The following is an 18,721-nucleotide window of genomic DNA, read 5'->3' as shown; positions in this document are numbered from 1 at the left end:
CAGTTGTACTTGTCTTAAATCCTTCCCTTTTGAGACACGAGCTTGCCACGAGCGAATTTCAGAGTTGAGAAACAAGTCCATAAATATTAGAGAAGCAAGAAGAAACAATACTCCAAATGAACAACAGAGATTAATGAAAAATAAAGGACATTAAGAATAGACCGGTCCGAAATTCTGAAGCTTGCATGTTTACAACATGACTGATCTTTGGCTGTCGTACATTATCTTTAACAAATGATTATTATGCTAAGTTATCTGTCAGATGTATGAAATCAATCCCAACTCTAGCTACTACTCCAATATGCTCTCCTATAGGCTGGATCAAGGTTAACTGTAATGGCTTTTCTATGGATCAATTCAAATTGGTAGGGGCAAAACTAATAACATTACTATCATTGCAAGTTATAGATGTGACTGTTACAAATTAAACGTTAATTGTTGAAGCAATAGCTATAACTGCATAGCTTACATCGGATGAATTGCACTAACTTGTGGCTCTTGAAACATATTCAATTATGCTTGTCAACATTTTGTGAGATGGAAAGAAGCAATTGTTAACTCTATTATTAATAATATCAAAATTTTAATATATAATTATTAAAATTTAAAAACTAGTCTAGTTTATCCGAAAGCTGATTATGTGTACTAATTGACTTACTAATAATGATAAGAGTTTAGACTTTAGGTGTGTACTTGGGATGGGCGTTACCCCATCGCTAATACATATATCAGACTGCGATACTAAAATATTACTATATTCGTTCTTATGCTTTTAAATTTGAATAGACTCACTGCTTACCAATCAGCTTACCTAGACTCGAGCTGACCACGAGCACAAATCGGCTCCAGCAGGGAAGAAACCTTGTTCACGCTCATGTCACGTCGAGGTACTGCACAAGAAAAAACTGCAAAATCTTAGCTCGAATTAAAATTATTTTTATTCAAGCTTATTCTATGTTTAGCTCGAAATTAATTTCAATTCAATCTTCATCTGAGCTCGGAGTCTCGGTTCGACTTCTACTAAGCGGTGTCATTGAAACTTTTCAAAACACCAAAACACCGCTCGGGGCACTCACCAAATATCTAACCTAAATCCCAATTCAACGATTCCCTTTTTCCTCTCTCCTGTTGGCGGCGGTGGTCTCTCTCCTCTCGACGGTGGGCTCTTATCTCGGCGGTGCTGGTGTCTCGCTTCTCGATGGTTAGTGTTCTCCCTCCTGCCGTTCTCCTTCTCACCCACCGTCTCCTCTACAAACACACCCCTCCCATTTCTTTCTATCTCCCGCTGCCTTGTACCTTTCTTACTATTGTTCTCTCCCTCTCTCTCTGGCAGACCGACACCTCCTATCTTGTCACGTTCTCTCTTTCTCTCTCCTGCCGGTCTCCACCACCTCCTCCTCTCTCTACCTGTCTCCCTCTCTCTGGCTCTACCATTCTCCACCACTTCCAACCACTGCGCGATGAATCACATAGATAATGTTAATTAATGTGATTATGTGAAAATAGTGTAATTTACTCTGATTTGATTATTTGAATTTAGTGTAATAGTGTGTGAATTGATGTGTATGTGTCATAGTGCGAGTTAGTGTAATTTGATGGTGATAATGTTATTTGTTTACTGCATTTACAGTTTTACACATATATTAGTGTATTACACTAATACAATCTTGCATATGTATATATGGCATCATATATTATATTTTTAACATTAAAATTCTAGACTGCATGCACAAATACGAGCTATGTAGTGGGGTGACTCCCCGCATATTGTGGGCGCTTTTCAAAACATTGCTTTCACTGTTGTTTCATCTTTTCTGAAATGATATATAGAATATAGTTATATTTATTGTAACTTATTTGTGGTAAATTCATCATTTTGCTAGTGGATATATTTTGATATTGTAAATTTGTTGTTTATGCTTTAACAGTTTGAATTATCAGGAATTCCAACCATGTGCTTCTCTAATTGTCTAAATATTTAAGATACATTCTAAACATGCTTGGCCTAATAGTGCTTCTAATATTAGGATGCGTTGGAGCACTTGGCATCTATAGATTTAATTGAACTATGCAATGAGGCCAAAATTGAGCGCTGCCGGGCAACTAGAGATTTGAGTAGCTGTGGACGTTATGTGCAACATGTGCTCACCTCCTGTGGGCATGCCTCTTTATGCGCAGAATGCTGTCAGAGATGTGATGTATGCCCAATTTGTAGAACATCCATACCTACAGCTGGAAGTAGAGTGCGACTTCGTCTCTACTATAAATGTATAGATGCTGGTCTTATATCTAAAAACCAAGATGATATGTTTCAAGAAAAGGACAGCAGGAATCATGTCATGACTGATATTCAACGTCTATATTCTCTGTTTGATGTTGCACTGGAGAATAATCTTGTCTCTCTGATTTGCCACTGTATCCTTTACCATTAAGGGAAATAATGTTGCAGATACTCCGCTTATGTACATTCTTTTTTCTTCTATAAGTTCTTTAGTTTTACCTTGACAAAATGCAAGATGTTACAGATATTTGTATGGATGAGAATGCAGTGTCAAGTGATCCTGTTCTTGCTTTTCTTCTAGATGAAGTAGTCATCAAAGACTGGTGCAAGCGAACGCTTGAGAACCTAATTTTTGGTCTTCATGACTTGTGTATCCTAAAGTGGTTTAGAAAAATTCTTAGCCTGAGGAAAGCATCGTATGTTCTCTCTTTTAACTCTTAATGGAATAAGCCTTGACAACAGTACAGATGGAGTTGGAGTCCAAGAAATGAAATCCAAGTTGGATTTATTTCAAAAGTTTGCCATGCAATTAACTGGCATTTCTAGTGTTCTTGAAATTATGGTTCTGTCATTTAAGGAAACTGTTGCCGCTCAAGTTCATGACTTGCATCAGCTCTTAGAGAGTACAATGAAGGCAAAGCAGGTATAGTTCTGCAGACTAGCTAACTACTATAACATTGCTTGAAAAATATCTTTTTCCTGTTCATTATTTTTTATATTTAGGGACATGCTTCCTTCACTACATATGCACAAGCTGATGAAGAAAAAATATTGCACAACTGGGAATTATATTTTCATCTTTATTGATCAACTTCATTATGACTATTATGATTAGATCCTTCATATACATAACTTTCTCAAGATTAGCTTCTGCTCGTCAATTTTGGTAGTATGTATAGAGGAGTATATGCGAGTGAATCTTCTATTTTATTCTCATACATTAAATGTCCCTTACGATCTTACCTAACTATTTTATGACAATGTTTAAAGTACTTATATTCAGCAATATGTTAGGGCATCTAGCTTCTTCTTCTACTTAACTTTTTTTTATCCCAATTAAATCTGGCCATAGTTGTCCAAAAGCACATGAAGATCTGAATGGAGATCAAAGTCTGACCTAGTGTAAAGTAGATTACTTCAGTGAGAGTCCATTGTCTTGGTAGTTGGGACCAATTCTAGAGTCACATTTGCTTAAGGAAATCAACAAAATGCCAGGGTAAAGAAGAGAGCCACCCAACTGTTGGGGAGATGATAACCCTCCACTTGAAGGTGGGAGAGTGTTTGGATGAAGAGAATAGGAGAGAAATGAAGAGAAGAGAAGAGAAGAATAGAAATAAGCTCTATTTCATCTTGCTTGGAGGTAATGGAGAGGAGAATAAGTTTACTCTTTTTGGTTTAAGGAAAAAAAGATCATAAAAGAACATGTTTACCATCATACCCTTTATCTAATAGATAAACCAGCACAAGTTATAATATCCACTAGATTATTCCTTTAAATAAATAAAGTAACATAAATAAGTTACAATATCCATAAGCTATAATATCTGACATAAACTATAATATCTAATATTTAACTATTCTCCTTTAAATTTGTTAATAAAATCTCAAAAGATTAAGTAAATAGTATAATAGAATAGGGCATATTTGGAATGTTAAAATAGAAATAGTCTGCATTTTCTTTTCTCTCCGCTTTTGCACTATTTGGATGGAAAAATAGGGGAGAAGAGAAGAGGATAGAAGAGAAGAGAAGAGAAGAGAAAGAAGAAAAAAATAACTTTCTCTTGTCTTGTTTGGATCAAGGTTCCAAAACTCCGTATCGGGATCGGCTATCCAGAAAAATGATACTTAGTGGTTATAATAGTATAATAGGCCTTGGATTATGTGCATGGCAAAGAGAGTATGCACACTAGATTTTTTGAGATTATGGTATCGTAATTAATTTGTTTGAACATAATCTAATCTGATCTAATCTAATTAGATATGTCATGACTTATGTTTATAATTTTTAAAATTTGTTAATGGAATCCTAAAATATCAACTAAATAGTATAATAGAATAAGAGCATATTTGGAATATTAAAATATAAAAATAGTTTGTATATTCTTTTCTCTCCTCGTCTCTCCACTTTTGGAGAGAAAAGAAAGTGACTGTAGAGGCTATTTTTTCTCTCCTAAATATTAAATCTAAACAGGAGAGAAATATTCTCTCCTGACTTTCTGTCTCCTATTCTCTCCATCAAATATAGTGGGAGAGAAAAAAGTGACCGTAAGATTCTTTTTTCCTCTCCCTTTCTCTTCATTTCTTCACATCTCTCCTAAAAATTTCAATCCAAAGAAAATTATTCTCTTCCGACTTTTTTTTACTCTTCTCTATTATTTTTTCCTATTCTATCCATCCAAACAAGGTGTAGAAAAGAAAGAATGAAATAGGAAAAAGGGTAGAAGAAGACAGAAAAATGGTTTCATCTCACTGAGAGTTACAGCTTAGTATACTATATTTCACATCTGACCATTGTATCTTGACGAATAAACATAGATCAGCCTTTCTGATCACAGACTTAACAAGTAAGAATAATTCAGCCAAATAACAGATCAATAGTGTAGCAAGGGAATCCACATGAGCTGATGAAGCACAATCTCTAGTTTATGTTAACAGGTGTGATGTTTAAATAATCCTTGCACCTTAGAAAGTTGTATATATTCTTATGTTATTCTTGAATGGGAAACATGACCAATAAAGTATCTAAGTGTATTTAACTAGCCTTCAACACTAATGTGCTTGAGGTTAAATCTAATCAGAGTTTTAATTTGAAAATGTGCTAATTCTCCATGAGTTATTAAAAAATGGATAATAAGATGACAGCAATTAAAATCTTTGTATGAGTCATCATCAAAACTTATTTCTTCACAAAATTAAATAGTGGGTGAAATAAAATAGACTGAAATGGGGTATTTTTGGATGAAAACTATCTGCCTGCTTTTACTATTTAAGAAAAAAAGCCCCTTTCCTTGATAAATAACTTGGACTTGGAATTTGCAGCAATGCCTTGCGCCGCCTTGAGGCAGAAACTAATGTAGTGCTACTTTTATTTTTGGAAGTTTTTGCAGAGTTTTAGAATTTGGAAACTTTTAAGAGTTCTGATATTGTCTCATGAAGTCTTCTGCATTTCAATTTGTTTTCCAGCATTTGGAAGTTATGATTTGGTGTATTCGTCATCAGTTTCTGGAGGGTGTTCAGTCACGCTTTCCTAATGTTGCATCATGGAAATTGCATGTACTTGAAAGAAAGTTAGAAGCAGTTAGGCGAGCATGGCCTGACTATTCAAATAATATGAGAGATTCTTTTGGTCCCAATGGCACCATACTTTTCATTGAGCAGGCATTGGCAAATCTTAGAATAGAGCAGAGTTACATCAAGGAAAGAGTAGATGATGTTGATATCTCATCTTTACAAGATGAAAATTCACCATCACTCTTCTTGTCCAAGATAGATGAGGCCAACAGAAATGGATATCCTTTTAAAAGTTTGCGAACCGCTGCTGATGTACTATTTTTACATGGAATATCTGATACGGTGGTTGCTAAACAAGCAATAGTATCCTTCAACATTATTATCTTGAACAGATTTTGTTGCCTGTAGAATCTTTTCCAAGTTTTTCCCTAATTTGCTTGCAGTTATTATACTATCTGTTTGATCGACATTGGAGTAGGCCTGATGTGGAATGGCAATATCTAATCCATGATTTTTCTGCAACCTTTGGAATAACTAGGCATTCAGTACTTGAATCTTTAGTTTTCTTTCTACTGGATGATCATACATTTGAGGCTCTACAGGTAATATTTACTTGCTTTTGTTTTCCTTCTGTTTCTTTGATTTGTGGACATGATGCAATTATGCATGATATTATTCATATGAGCAACATTTATACCAGTAGATATATATTAAGAGCGTTCTAAAACATTAGAGTAAGAACTAATGAACAATTGTAGAAGTATTATGATTTTGTTCTACAGTGTTTTCTCCCGCAGATTCCCTCTTTGCTTGGAATCTTACTATCTATGTATTGTTCATTGCTGGTTTATGTCCTTGTTAGTCTGCCTGCTAGTTTAATTGGTTAGAGATTTATTAATAAATTTTTTCTTTTTTATTTTGATTACTCCATGTTAAGAAAGAAACCAGACAGTTGACCTAGAAACATTTAAATGAAAAACTCAACGTTGTCAAACCTGATAGAACAAAAACATGACTCATTCATTGAGAATACTCTTCTAACTTTTAAGCACTATGTTCTTGTGGTAGGTGCCTGAACTATGTTGTAGTGATGAAAGAGCAAAGAATATAGTCCTTTTCCCTGAATCCCGATGATTGAAATTCCCATTACTCTTGGGACTTGGGGGGGGATTGATGTTGCTAGTTGCCTTATTTTAACTTTTACTCACTCTCTCTCTCACCCTCACACACACATACTCCTCTTTTTCTCACACTTTTTCGACACTTCATCGAGCTCATATGGCTGCTGATATGGTGACTTCACACTCTAGTGAACTTGGGTGAGCATTTTTTCTCTTTTTTTTCGTTTCTTTCTTTCTTCCATTATTTAACTCCCCCTTTCTCTCTCCCTCGCTTATTGCTACAGAACAATTATGAAAAGGGACATATTTCTATTCATCTCATTTCTGTAGTAGTAATTTATAAGCATAAAGATATTCAACTTAGAATTTATCATGGATTTTGGTAAGTTAGTATTTTTTTAGATTTTAGACTTTATATGTGAATAATTTTTATTTTCTTATTTTTTGTCATGTTTTGTCATTTTTATTTTTTTGTATAATTTTTAGAATAGTCTGATACCACATCGACCTATAAAGGCAATTGATACTATCGATTTGTATTGTTTCTTTGGGTGGTTAATTTCAATCTCGATTCTGATATTTAAAGTCTTGGCTTTTAATGCCTCGAAAAATACCATGTGTTAGTTCTCTTAATAGATAGTTATAACACTATCTCTTCGTTCTTTTGCAAAAGTATCTTTTATGTTTGTCTGTGCCATCTTTTTCTACTTTCTAATTGTAACTTCTGGTTCAATAGATGTGTATTTATCTAAAGGACTGTTACTTATTTTTTTACTTCCAACATCCAAACTTTTTAGATTTTCCCTTTCTCCAAATATGTGGTGTTAGTATCATTTTTATTTGGAAGATATCCATATTGCTATTCTGGATTATTAGAGCCAACATGCACAAAAAATTCAGATGATGTTGACCTAGCCACAAACGCTATTTGAAAGGAATTAATGGCCATATACGACTATCTATAAATGAAATTAGTTAAAAAAATAGATATTATTGATAATTCACATTTCAAATTTAAAAATAGTAACTAATTACTGTTTTACTTCAGTAAAAAGAATAATCAGTAACTAACTACTGATTACTTCCTCTAATTAATTCCAATATTTTGAAAAGCGACTGCTGGTGGTGGGCGGTCATCCCACTGCCTAGTGTCTAGGCGTATGACAAGGTGGTCTAACATTTTTAATATATAAAAAATTAAAAATGATATGTATGATATAATATATATTAATATAAATTTGATTAGTCTACTTCACATTTTTCAAATTAAATTATACTAGTAGATTCACACTATTCAGCATTTATACAACAAATAAGTTTAGGCAGCATCCTATTACGATGGCAAATTCAGTAATTATATGAGGGTGTTTTCTCTAACAGCAAGATAGAAAAGGCCATCAATCACTCATTTCACTCAATATTATCTCTCTCCTTAGCTTAGTTGAAGATATTGATCTGGCCAAGAGCTCAAACTTGAGAGAGAGAGAGAGTGAGAGAATAGAAAGAGAATAGAGAGACACTTGCCCACCAAACCAACCCCCATGCATCGCTCTCTTCAACCTTGCCCTTGTGTGCTGCTCTTCTTAGCCCAGCCCTCGTGCACCACTCACCATCATGTGACATAAGCTGTCATGCGCTAGTCGCCGTCATGTGCCGGTCATCGTCATGCAATGCTCACTGACATACGCTGCTCAGTGCCCGCCGCTTGTCGTCCACCATTGAGGAAGAGCTTGAGAGAGAAGGGATGGAGAGAGATTACGGATCTAGGGCTCGTTGGAGATCAAATGGAGAATAAAGGTATTCTTTTGTTAACTTAACTAGTTTTGCTCAATCTGTTCTCTCCACCCGACCCGCAAAGCCCGACAAGTCGGCCTGCCAAGGAACAGTAAACGCCTAGTATGGGCGCATACTAGGTTAGTGGGGCGGCCGGTGTGCCGCCCCGCCAAGGTGGCAGCCAAAATTGCTTTTCAAAACCCTGATTGATTTAGTAATTCACATTTTAAAAATTAATAACTAATTAACTATATAGAATTTAGAAGACAGCAATTCAGTAACTAATTACTAATTTAAAAATAATAAAAAATTAAAAATAGTAATAAGTAATCAGTAACTAATTACTTATTACTTCCTGCAGTTTATTACTTTATTCACATTTAAATCGGTAAACAAATTTAACAAATAACAATCCAATCAACAAATTAAGAAACTAATTCAGTAATTCTTCATTGTTAATCAACATATTTTCCTTTAGAAAAACATTTAATAGATTAAAAAATTTAAATATCAACCAATGTTTTGAAAAGCGTTTTTGGCAGCTGTGCTGGTAAGCGAGCCCTAAATTCATAGTTTTTCTCTATCCTTCCTCTCTCAAGCTCTTTCTCTCTCAACGGTGGATGGCAAGCAGCGGGCGACGAGCAACGTATGTCGGCGAGCATTACATGACGGTGACTGGCACTTTGACGACGTGCGTCTCATGATGGTGAGCGACAAACAAAGGCTGGACTAAGGGGAGCAACACATGAGGGCAGGGCTGAGGAGAGTGACACATAGGGTTGGCCGAACGGTGAGTCTCTCTATTATCTCATTTTCTCTCAAGCTTGGGCCCTTGGTCTGATCTCCAATTTCTTCAACTAGGCCGAGGAGAGAAATGATGTTGAGTGAGAGTGACTGATGGTAGAGTAGGGGCCTAGTTATCTTTCCTATCTTGCTGTTGGAGAAAAGGCTCTCATCTTCTCTAATTACTGAGCTTGTCGATGCTGCCTAAACATATTTGCTGTATAAGTTCTGAATTCTAATAGTATAATTTAATTTGATTAATGTGAATTAGTCTAATAAAATTTACATATAATATATATAAAATCATATATAATTATTTATAATATTTTATATATTAAATATGCTAGATCGTATTGTCGTTTGCCTTGGTGCTCGCCTTCTGCCTAGGCACTAGGCAGTGAGGTGACTAGGCCACTCGCAGCCGCCTTTTAAAGCATTGCAATCAATAGAAAAATAAATTAGCAATCAATGTTCAACAAGTTAAGAAAAAAGTTTAAAATATAATTCAACAGATTAACTGATTATTGATAAACAATGAAAACATAATCAATAATTACTTCAGTTAATTTATCTAACTGTAGCGTAACATTTAAGTAATAAGTATTAACGGATTAAGAAAAAATTGAAAATAGGAAAAAAAGTTTGGTGCGAAAGAATAAGAGAGAGAGAGGGAGATAGTAAGAGAGAGAGGGGGGAAAGGGGATCATATCATCCGCTCGATGATTGTTGTCCATAATTGTTCGTCATCGTTGCGGCACGTTGCTGCAAGCCGCCGGCTTAGCTGCCTAGCTACTAGTTGCCGCTCGCTGCCGTCAGTCGTGGATTGGAGAGCCAGAGAGGACGTGGAAGGGACGATCAAAAGAGGGGCTTGGTTTTAGCACCCGCACGCGAGAGAGAGAGAGAGAGCAGTACAAGAGAGGATAGTGCGCAAGCCTACCATGGTGGCTGCCAAAATTGCTTTTAAACCACTGGGCAAAATGTAGGGTGTTTTTAATAAATTTCCTCGATTATTCCATTTAATTTTCTTGTTGATAGTTGATACATGCAAATCCCACCGGACATTCTACTAGTATTGCAAATCCCACCCAAAGTTCTACTAGTCCCTAAATTTGGCTAGGGACCCCTAACCATTTTCAGTAATTAATTATTATTTTATCTCTAATCAAGTTCTCCCAAACAAATGAGAAAGTAAAAAAATTAGTTTAAATTTGAATTCCAATAACATTGCAAATTGACCCCTAAAATGACATTTATATTTTACAAGTTTAGTAATAATATTTTGGTACTATTTAAATGACATATCCTTATTCTTTTTTAAAAATAAATATTTTTCATTTTTTCATGCCACGCCAAATTAATAACAATATAACAATTTTTTAATGGTTGCCAGAGAAAAATCTAACTTTAGTGGTTGCAGCCTTACAAGTCTTTAAAACTTAAAAAAATAACACACAATACAACATCTTTTAATAGTTGTAGGCTTATAAGCCTTAAGCCCACAACCATGCAGACTTTAGTTTTGTAAGCACCAAACATTTTGATTTATTTCAAAAAACAAAAATTTAATAAAAATATTTTGGTACTAACATACTTCAAAGTTAAAGAGCAAAGCATATTTTTATCAATTAACATTAATATGTAATCAATTTTCTTCCAAAATCATCACAAATTTTACTTTTTCATAGTTTACAACCAAACACCCATTATTCTTAAACTAGTTTAAGATATGGATCCCAGTTTTAGTCAAACTCGAGACAGATCTGTCGAAATGGATAGGGATCGGTCATAGCCGATCCCGATCCTTATTTGAAACCACTATAGTGACTAGTTTCTGTTTGGGATTAGCTAGTTTTGGCCTTATCGGATTAAGCTGATCAAAATGAGTATTTTAAAGATTAAATAGATCCAACTTGGGGAATGTCAGCTATTGATGTCCTAAATTGACTTCTTTAAAGTTTTTAGCTTTTAGTCTCTATCTCTCACTCTCTCTTCCCACCCTATACCTAAGTCAACTCGAGTACTCCGCAGTCTAATGAACTCAGATAATTTTTTTTTTCCATTTCTCTTATCTCTCATTCTCACCCATTTTTCAACTCACCTTTCTTACTATTGCAAAACAATAGTAAATAGAAATAGATCTCTCTTTATTTTGCTTCTACACTAGTAATTTACAAGTATAGTAATTTATCAAATCTAGCTCAAATTTTATCATAGTTTTTAGTGAGTATTTTTTTAGTTTTTATATTTTTATATAATATTTAGAATTTTACATAATTAAAAAATAGTTTGATTCGATAAGAGCGGCTGATAGGACCAATAAATATCGTTTTCTCGAGCGGCTGATTTCGTCCAGTGGCCTAGATAAACTATGGGATTGTGGTAAGGAGAGAAAAATTATATACCGGCAACTCCGACGAAGAGATCTATACCCTAGTTTACCACATAACCATTATTTCTCTTATGAAAAGATTTAGCTCTGACAAACTTTGACGATCCGGTATATAATTTTTTAATTTATTTCTTTATTTCTCTGGATAAACTACCAGACAATGAAGATGCAATCGAGTCCTCCATTTGGATATAATGCAACATGTGGGCGGACTATCTGGAGGCAATGCAATTAATGCCCCTATATATTAGAGGCAAAATCTTTATAAGAGAACACAAGTGCGGAATGGACTTCAATATATTGAACCAAGAATTACATGACACTTATTTGAAGAAGCGTCTTGTATGATACTAGAAGAAAATGAGTCCATGCTGAAAGGTCAAAAAAATCATTATTCATAAAATTACAGTCAATTCAAGTACATTCCTCTCAACCATTCAACACAATTATAACAAGCTGTACTAGACTTAATATGAAATAGTAGGCACCTACAAATTATGATAAATTAGAACCCATCATCTCATTGCAAACTTTGATCAGTCTCTTTGAGATTGGATCAGGTTATTTTTCGTCAATTGTAATAGGGCTGTTTGGTGTAATATTTTATATATCCACATCAATTATTGTAAATCTATCATTTTGGTTCAGGAAATAATTTCTGGCTGCCTCGTAGTTCAAATTTTTGCCTGATAATCTTGCCCTTATAGAGTATGTTGTTGTGGATGATAGGCAATACTATTGTGAGATTTCAGGATCTTTGTTTTAATGTCCAATGATGTATAGGATTAACCTACATATTTCGGTTATTTTATATGGCAGGAAGCCAGCCGTCTTCTTCCAGAGATTGCTGGCCCAGAAACACATCCAAAGATAGCACAAGTTTTATTGGAACGTCAGTGCCCTGATGTGGCACTGACTGTTCTGCGGTGCACCGGGCGAGATGACTTCTTCTCTAGTGCAAATATTAGGCATGATGATTCACAGTTTCCTTCTCTTGGTGAGGCAGTTACTGCTGTGCGTGTCAGAATAGAATGTGGGCTTTTAACAGAAGCATTTATATATCATAGGATATACTGCTCCAGAGTTAAAGAAGAGAAATCAAAGCATGTAGCACTGACCAACATAGAAAAATCAGATTCTTGGATATATCATGTTGAAGTCTTGGTGACTGAAATATGTTACCTCTGTATGCGGAGAAACCTCGTAGATAGAATGATTGAGTTGCCTTGGAACTCTGATGAAGAGAAGTACCTCCACAAGTGTCTTTTTGACCATGCACAGCAAAGCCCGTCAACAATATATGGTAGTCTTCTTGTGGTGTTCTATCTCCAGGTAATTTGAAGGTTTTCACATTTGCAATTCTTCATGATTTCTCTAGGTATTTGCCTCTTTGGAACACTTTAATGTATAAACCTGGAAAATTGAATTATAGTTCTTATTCTGTTTCTTTTAACGGTAACCTTGGATTCATGACTCTAATCTAATACCCACTAAATTGTATGTTTGCTCTTTACTGGCTTCTTTTATAAGGAAACTTAATGATATCATATGTTTGTTTCATTCCATGTCAGCGTTATCGATATTCAGAAGCATATCGAGTTGATCATACACTTCAGAACTCGGAGTCAAGTACCTTGGAAATTGCTAGTGAGGATATTGCTTCCAGGATAAGATTGATAGCCCAATGGAGGCAAGGCTTGGTTGTAAGTTTATCAATGCCTTCTGCACATTCTTTGAAACTGTTTGTACATTGAATACAGAATACTTATCTGGTTGTCTTAATATAGGTTTTATACCTTGTGCTACTTGTGTTACAGCATATTTGAAGCAATATTTATTTCATTTAAGCTTAGTTTAGAAATTGATACTATCTGCTTTTGTTATTTGTCAGCTTGATATCCAGTTATTGGTAGCATATAACTAAGACATGAAATAACTCATACATGTACCATTGACACCCTCAACTGAATCAGCAGAAGTGATGGCAATGCTGCAGCAACTTTAACAAGGATGTGAAGAACCTTTCCTAGGAGGCTAGGATGAAGACAAGCAACATTGCAATGCATCCATCAAGAGTCCATTTTGGCTAATATGTGAATTGCAAATACTAATCAGTTTTTATATTTAACCAATCGGTGTTGGCTTATATCAGATAGAAGTCCTCATACTTAATTAATACAGTGGTTTCTAGGAGATATTGTGGTCTACGTGGAAAAGGTTGAGTGGATGTTCTCTCTTACTACAATATTATGCATCACCATACTCAAGTAAGTTTATGCATCACCATACTCAAGGAAGCTTGGATTCCTCCCTGAGCGACAATGCCAAGTTTCTCATATTCTTCTTCTTCTTCATTTCCGTCATCTTCTTCTTTTTCTTCTTCCCCCTCTTCTTCTACTTGCTCTGATCGAGTGTTCGTCGGAGAAGATGGAGCGACTTGATCAGGTGGTGACTATGATAGGAAAGATGGAAGAGAATGAGAGGATGAAGAAGACATGAATAATTTTGGTATTTTATAAATTATTTAGTATATTATAATAGAATATTCTTTTGTTGGTACTGTTTAAGTTAACTTAGTTAAATAAAATTATAGGAAAAAAGGAGTTAGGTTATAAAGTCATTAAAGATGGGGTGTGAATTACAAAATAAGTAAATTGTAAGGTAGATTGTAAAATTCCCTAAAATAAAAATGCGATGTTTATTCAATGATTTAAAAAAGTAGATCTACCAAAGTGAAATAGAAAAAGAGAAATATCAACTACAGCATCAAAGAGAAAATGAAAGGAAACATAGAGGAGAACAAAGAAGGAAAAGAGAGAAGAATTAGAAAAAAAATGAACAAGAACAAGAAAAAGATGGCTTTGAGAAAGAACACCTTTGGATTTATTTGGGTTGCCACAGTAGGTGTTGTGCAGTCCAAGAAGCACTATAGATTGCAGTGCAGAGTTATCTCTAATTCCTTCTAGTACTCTCACTATCGCACTCCCCCCTTCAAAGATTCTAATATTCCCATCAAATACTCTATCACTATCATCTTCCCCACCATCTAAACTATTGTAAAAAACCACTAAAGATCCAATCTAAAGATTTGGGTATAAAAAAGTGATATTTTAGGAGAAAGGAAGAAGAATAGGGTTCAGAGATTAGACAGGCAGGATGTTGGGAAGGGCAACTCCAACTACCTCCCTCCCATGGCTGAGTTGGGCTCAAATTCGATGAAGTTGGGGTAGATCCATTGCTGCTGGAGAAGGAAGAAAAGGAGTTGGGGGCAATTGAAGGAATTTATAAAGAAAATTAAAATGTATTTTATTAGATAAGCCACGAACTCTCCTGCCGTTATAAGTAAAGGGGGAATTTAGTCATTTCACCGATTTTGTTTACAACATCAAGGGGGTGAGATACTTTCAATAGTTTAGGGGGTAGAAAAGGGTAATATTCTAGGAGGTGAAAAGAGAATTATCTCGTATTTGTTTAAGACCAATAAGCTTTGCATACCCTATACATTTGTATGTGATTTTTTAGTTTGGGAGATTCACGTTAGTAGCCTTTGGATCAAATAAAACTATTGAAGAAGTGAAATGCCAATTTTATTGGCCAGTTTCAAACGTGATGTAGCCAAGATAATTAGTCGATGTCGTGTTTGTCAATTGGTCAAATATCATAAACAAAACCTTGGCCTATACACTCCACTTCCTATACCAAATCACCTATGGCAAGATGTGAGTATGGATTTTGTATTTGGTTTACCACATACATTTTGCAAGCATGACTCTATCTTTGTGGTTGTAGACCGTTTTTCTAAATGGTTCATTTCATTCTGGGTGCTAAAATCTTTGATGCTTCAAACATTGCGAAACTCTATTTTGACCATCTAATAAAAAAACTATATGGTTTACCTAAAATTATTGTGTTTGATTGGGATGTTTGATTTATAAGTTATTTTCTGAAAAATTGTGGCATATGGTAGGCACAAAACTGAAACTTTTGATAGTTTATCATCCTCAAATGACGGTCAAATTGAGATTGTCAACCGTAGCCTGGGAAATCTTTTATGCTGTCTTGTAGGTCATCATAATAAATTTGGGATTCTATTCTTCCTATAGCGCAATTTACATATAACAACTCCAATAATAGGTTTATAGGCATGAGTCCATTTGAGATTGTCCATGGGTATAAAGCTCGAAAACCTTTAGACCTTTTGATATCATTGCAAGCTTGTAGTGCTAGACATATTTAGATTTTGAAATGTGTTAGGACCTAATACTTATGTCTGATTATGGTATTAGTTCCACTTTTAATATCGAAAATTTAAAAAGCCTATAAACCTCTTGTAACTATCCCCAATTATCTTTATGATACAGCTACTTTCACCCCTCCAGATATACATGCTTTAGACCTTGCCGCTTGTCCTTCATCCACAAAGAAAAAATAGATACTATTTTGGATGAATAGGTAACATCTAACACTAATGGACTTGGTCCAATGTAGAGACTGCTCAAAGTCTGATAGCATGTGGATCACGCGTGAGGAGGTTTACCAGTTAGATCCTGACCTCTAGTAGTTTTACCAGAGCCGTCCTTAGCCCCACTCGATAGAGTCGAGTTTCTCCCACCTCGAGAGAGTTGGTACAGGTACCACATTTAAACATCACGTAGACGCAGGAGGGTAGCTCATCTAGTAAGGCTTTGGTTGGAAGGCGTGAGGGAAAGATTTTTACATGAAAATATTTTAGTCTTTTGTTTGTTAGGTTTTTAATATTTTCTCCTTTTCAGGGTTTGCCTATATAAATACTTATTATGTTATCATTTGAATTTTGATGAATATTTTGAGATTTTGAGATTATCTATTTTCTCTCTTTTGTTGGATTCCAACAGCCCATTAGTGGATTATGTAGATTTGTCTTCTTCTTTGTTGATATGGACCAGCCAGCTTTCTTGACATCCTTGAATAGAGTTATTATAGATGATCTTAGTATCCTAGACATCCTAAGCATAAAGCTTCTGATCTTTATAGCCAATCATATTGTGATCTGGAGATATGAATTATGAATTGCAAAATCCCTCCAAAGATTAATGCAACACATCATTTTGATTAATGCAACAAATCGTTCTGCTATTGTGATATCTTAATGGGGATAGTTCTTGTATCTTTAGTTAACCAATTAAAAATTAATCTTCTGTCTAAATGGATGAGTATAACTCTATGAACAGATGCACAAGACATTCTTTTCCAAGGAAATTATGTGGTTTTAGGAGTAAGCAAATTAATTGGAGCTTATATCAAAATGTTCCCAGTTTCTTACGGTTTATACTATTTCATTGACAGGTTAAATGCCTCCAGTTGCTGCCTGAGGTGCAACAGCAGAAAGTGATTTCGGCAAATGAGAGAGAGGATGGCCAATTTCCTCTCCATGATGTTCCTGGACCTCTTGCATCTGATCTTTCAAATGAATCACAAAGCCCTGCCTTATTTTCTTCCATGACTTCTTTGGTAGGTCGGCAGGAAAAGCTTTCTTCTCATTCAAAAATGATTAATGATCAGACAGTCTTTTATAGTCCCAGCAGTAATGCTGGTTCAGAATTTGGCAGCAAGGGTCCTGCAATTCTCCAACACGGACTTCTTGCTACCCTAGAAAGTCCTATTTCCAGGATGAACTCAGTAGTTCCAGATGGAACATCTAATGACCAGAATGGAGAGGTTTCAAAGTTGAAGAATATTTTTAATGTCAAAGGCCTGCGAAAGCAGGCTGATTTGAAACAAAGACTTCCTTCTCAGTGTGCACCTTTCAAGGAACTAAACACCAGCTCCTTGAGATTGACGCAGGAGGATACCAGGATGGACCTGTTTGACTTAAGTGTTCATGCAGAGAATTCACATCCATTTATGCCTAGAGTCACTTCAGGTGGTGGAAACAAGGGTTGGAGTACATCTCACAATGATGGTACTATCAAGCAGTTAATTGATGAGACTAATGTAAACTTTCGGAGGTAATCTTTATTTCTTCAAACGAGATTAGGACATTAGGACAATTTTGTTATATGTAGATGCGTAAAGGTTTGATGAGTTATTTGCTTTTTGTTTACTTAAAAACAAGGAAGAGAGCTAAATATTATCTCACCTTATTATTGCTGTAACTGCGATAAGAAAACTGTCCAGAGAAGTTTAACCCTAATCTTCTTTTTCCATGTAGCTTTGAAAATAGAGATTCTCCTATTAAACATCGAAGCATGAAAGGTGGATTAAGGTGGAGATCAGATGAGTCAAGTGAGGATGAAGAAGACTACAAGTTTGACTGCCAGAAGGAAGATGGGGTTCAGTTTGGTAGCAGAAGACGAGCTAGATTTTCCCGAAGATGACACTAAATCATGATAATATTCTTTGGTCATCAAGGATATTAATCTTAGACTAGTTGGTTTTTATTTTTAAATTGTCAAGAGAGGATGAGCTTAGTTCCTTGGTGAAGCATCCGTCCTGTTCTTCCTTTTCCTCTTTCTTTCCTGCTTTTTATGAGCAAAGCCAGTTCCTGTATGAAATCAAATGGTTAACGAGCATCTGGGATGTGTAAATTTTGTTTAAGTTGAGGTGATGTTCCAGACATGCTGTATACATAGGCTAAATGGTTTTTCGTGTGTGAATGGTTTGTGATCCAAATTCACTGTTATTCATAGGATTCGGGTTTAAGGTTAATGGTGGGCTTTATACGGGCCTTCGGAAAGATCAACTGGACTTCCTCACCTCTGGGGCGTGAATCTTGTTTGATAACTGATAATGGACATCTTTATTCCACTAGCCCAGGCATTGTGCATTAATTCGTGGAGATTTCTGTGCATGGCCTAGTCATAGATTGATTGTTTTCTTCCAGCAGGATTTTCTAAAGTAACATGATATTAGTGAAGGGTAATGCTGTTTCTCAGAACGCATCAGTTAAAGAGTATAAACCTTACCATCGTAGTCAAAATGATCCGAGTCTAATGGCCATGACAAAAATCTTAAGTTAAATATCCCCATCAATATTAGGGGTATTTTTATTGAATTTTATGCTGGAATATTATAAACTCATAATTTATGCTCATTATGATCCATTTTTTAAAGAGTTAGTATAATTAACCAACTTATATATTAGATTAAAATAGCTTCTTTGTC

At 35.2% G+C, this 18,721-nt stretch overlaps 1 protein-coding gene across 3 annotated transcripts; it reads left to right on the top strand.

The window, feature by feature from the left end:
- Positions 1 to 1,037: 1,037 nt before the first annotated feature.
- LOC140758385 (E3 ubiquitin-protein ligase HOS1) lies at positions 1,038 to 18,184 on the top strand. Of its 3 annotated transcripts, XM_073094523.1 has the most exons (10): positions 1,039 to 1,201; positions 2,028 to 2,415; positions 2,517 to 2,651; positions 2,749 to 2,924; positions 5,465 to 5,875; positions 5,956 to 6,114; positions 12,398 to 12,910; positions 13,150 to 13,281; positions 16,904 to 17,565; positions 17,769 to 18,184. In XM_073094523.1, exons 1-10 carry the CDS (start codon positions 1,199 to 1,201, stop codon positions 17,932 to 17,934), a joined length of 2,745 nt encoding a protein of 914 aa, XP_072950624.1. In that variant the 5' UTR covers positions 1,039 to 1,198; the 3' UTR covers positions 17,935 to 18,184. The 3 variants fall into 3 exon arrangements, with proteins under 3 accessions (XP_072950631.1, XP_072950624.1, XP_072950639.1); XM_073094530.1 differs by lacking the exon at positions 2,517 to 2,651 and having other exon boundaries at positions 1,038 to 1,201; XM_073094538.1 differs by lacking the exons at positions 1,039 to 1,201; positions 2,028 to 2,415 and having other exon boundaries at positions 2,732 to 2,924.
- Positions 18,185 to 18,721: the final 537 nt, after the last annotated feature.

The sequence above is a fragment of the Typha angustifolia genome, chromosome 1, assembly GCF_048772165.1.
Source record: "Typha angustifolia cultivar Huaian chromosome 1, ASM4877216v1, whole genome shotgun sequence".
Taxonomy (NCBI): Eukaryota; Viridiplantae; Streptophyta; class Magnoliopsida; order Poales; family Typhaceae; genus Typha; species Typha angustifolia.
The sequence above is the reverse complement of the archived record's forward strand: the minus strand, read 5'-3'. Positions and strand labels throughout refer to the sequence as shown.

What these genes read in the sequence shown, in the direction of transcription:
- LOC140758385 (XM_073094523.1), top strand. An exon ending in TGGTTGCTAAACAAGCAATA is followed by an intron (nt 5,876 to 5,955) that starts GTATCCTTCAAC and finishes ATTTGCTTGCAG; the next exon opens with TTATTATACTATCTGTTTGA. An exon ending in ATACATTTGAGGCTCTACAG is followed by an intron (nt 6,115 to 12,397) that starts GTAATATTTACT and finishes TTTATATGGCAG; the next exon opens with GAAGCCAGCCGTCTTCTTCC.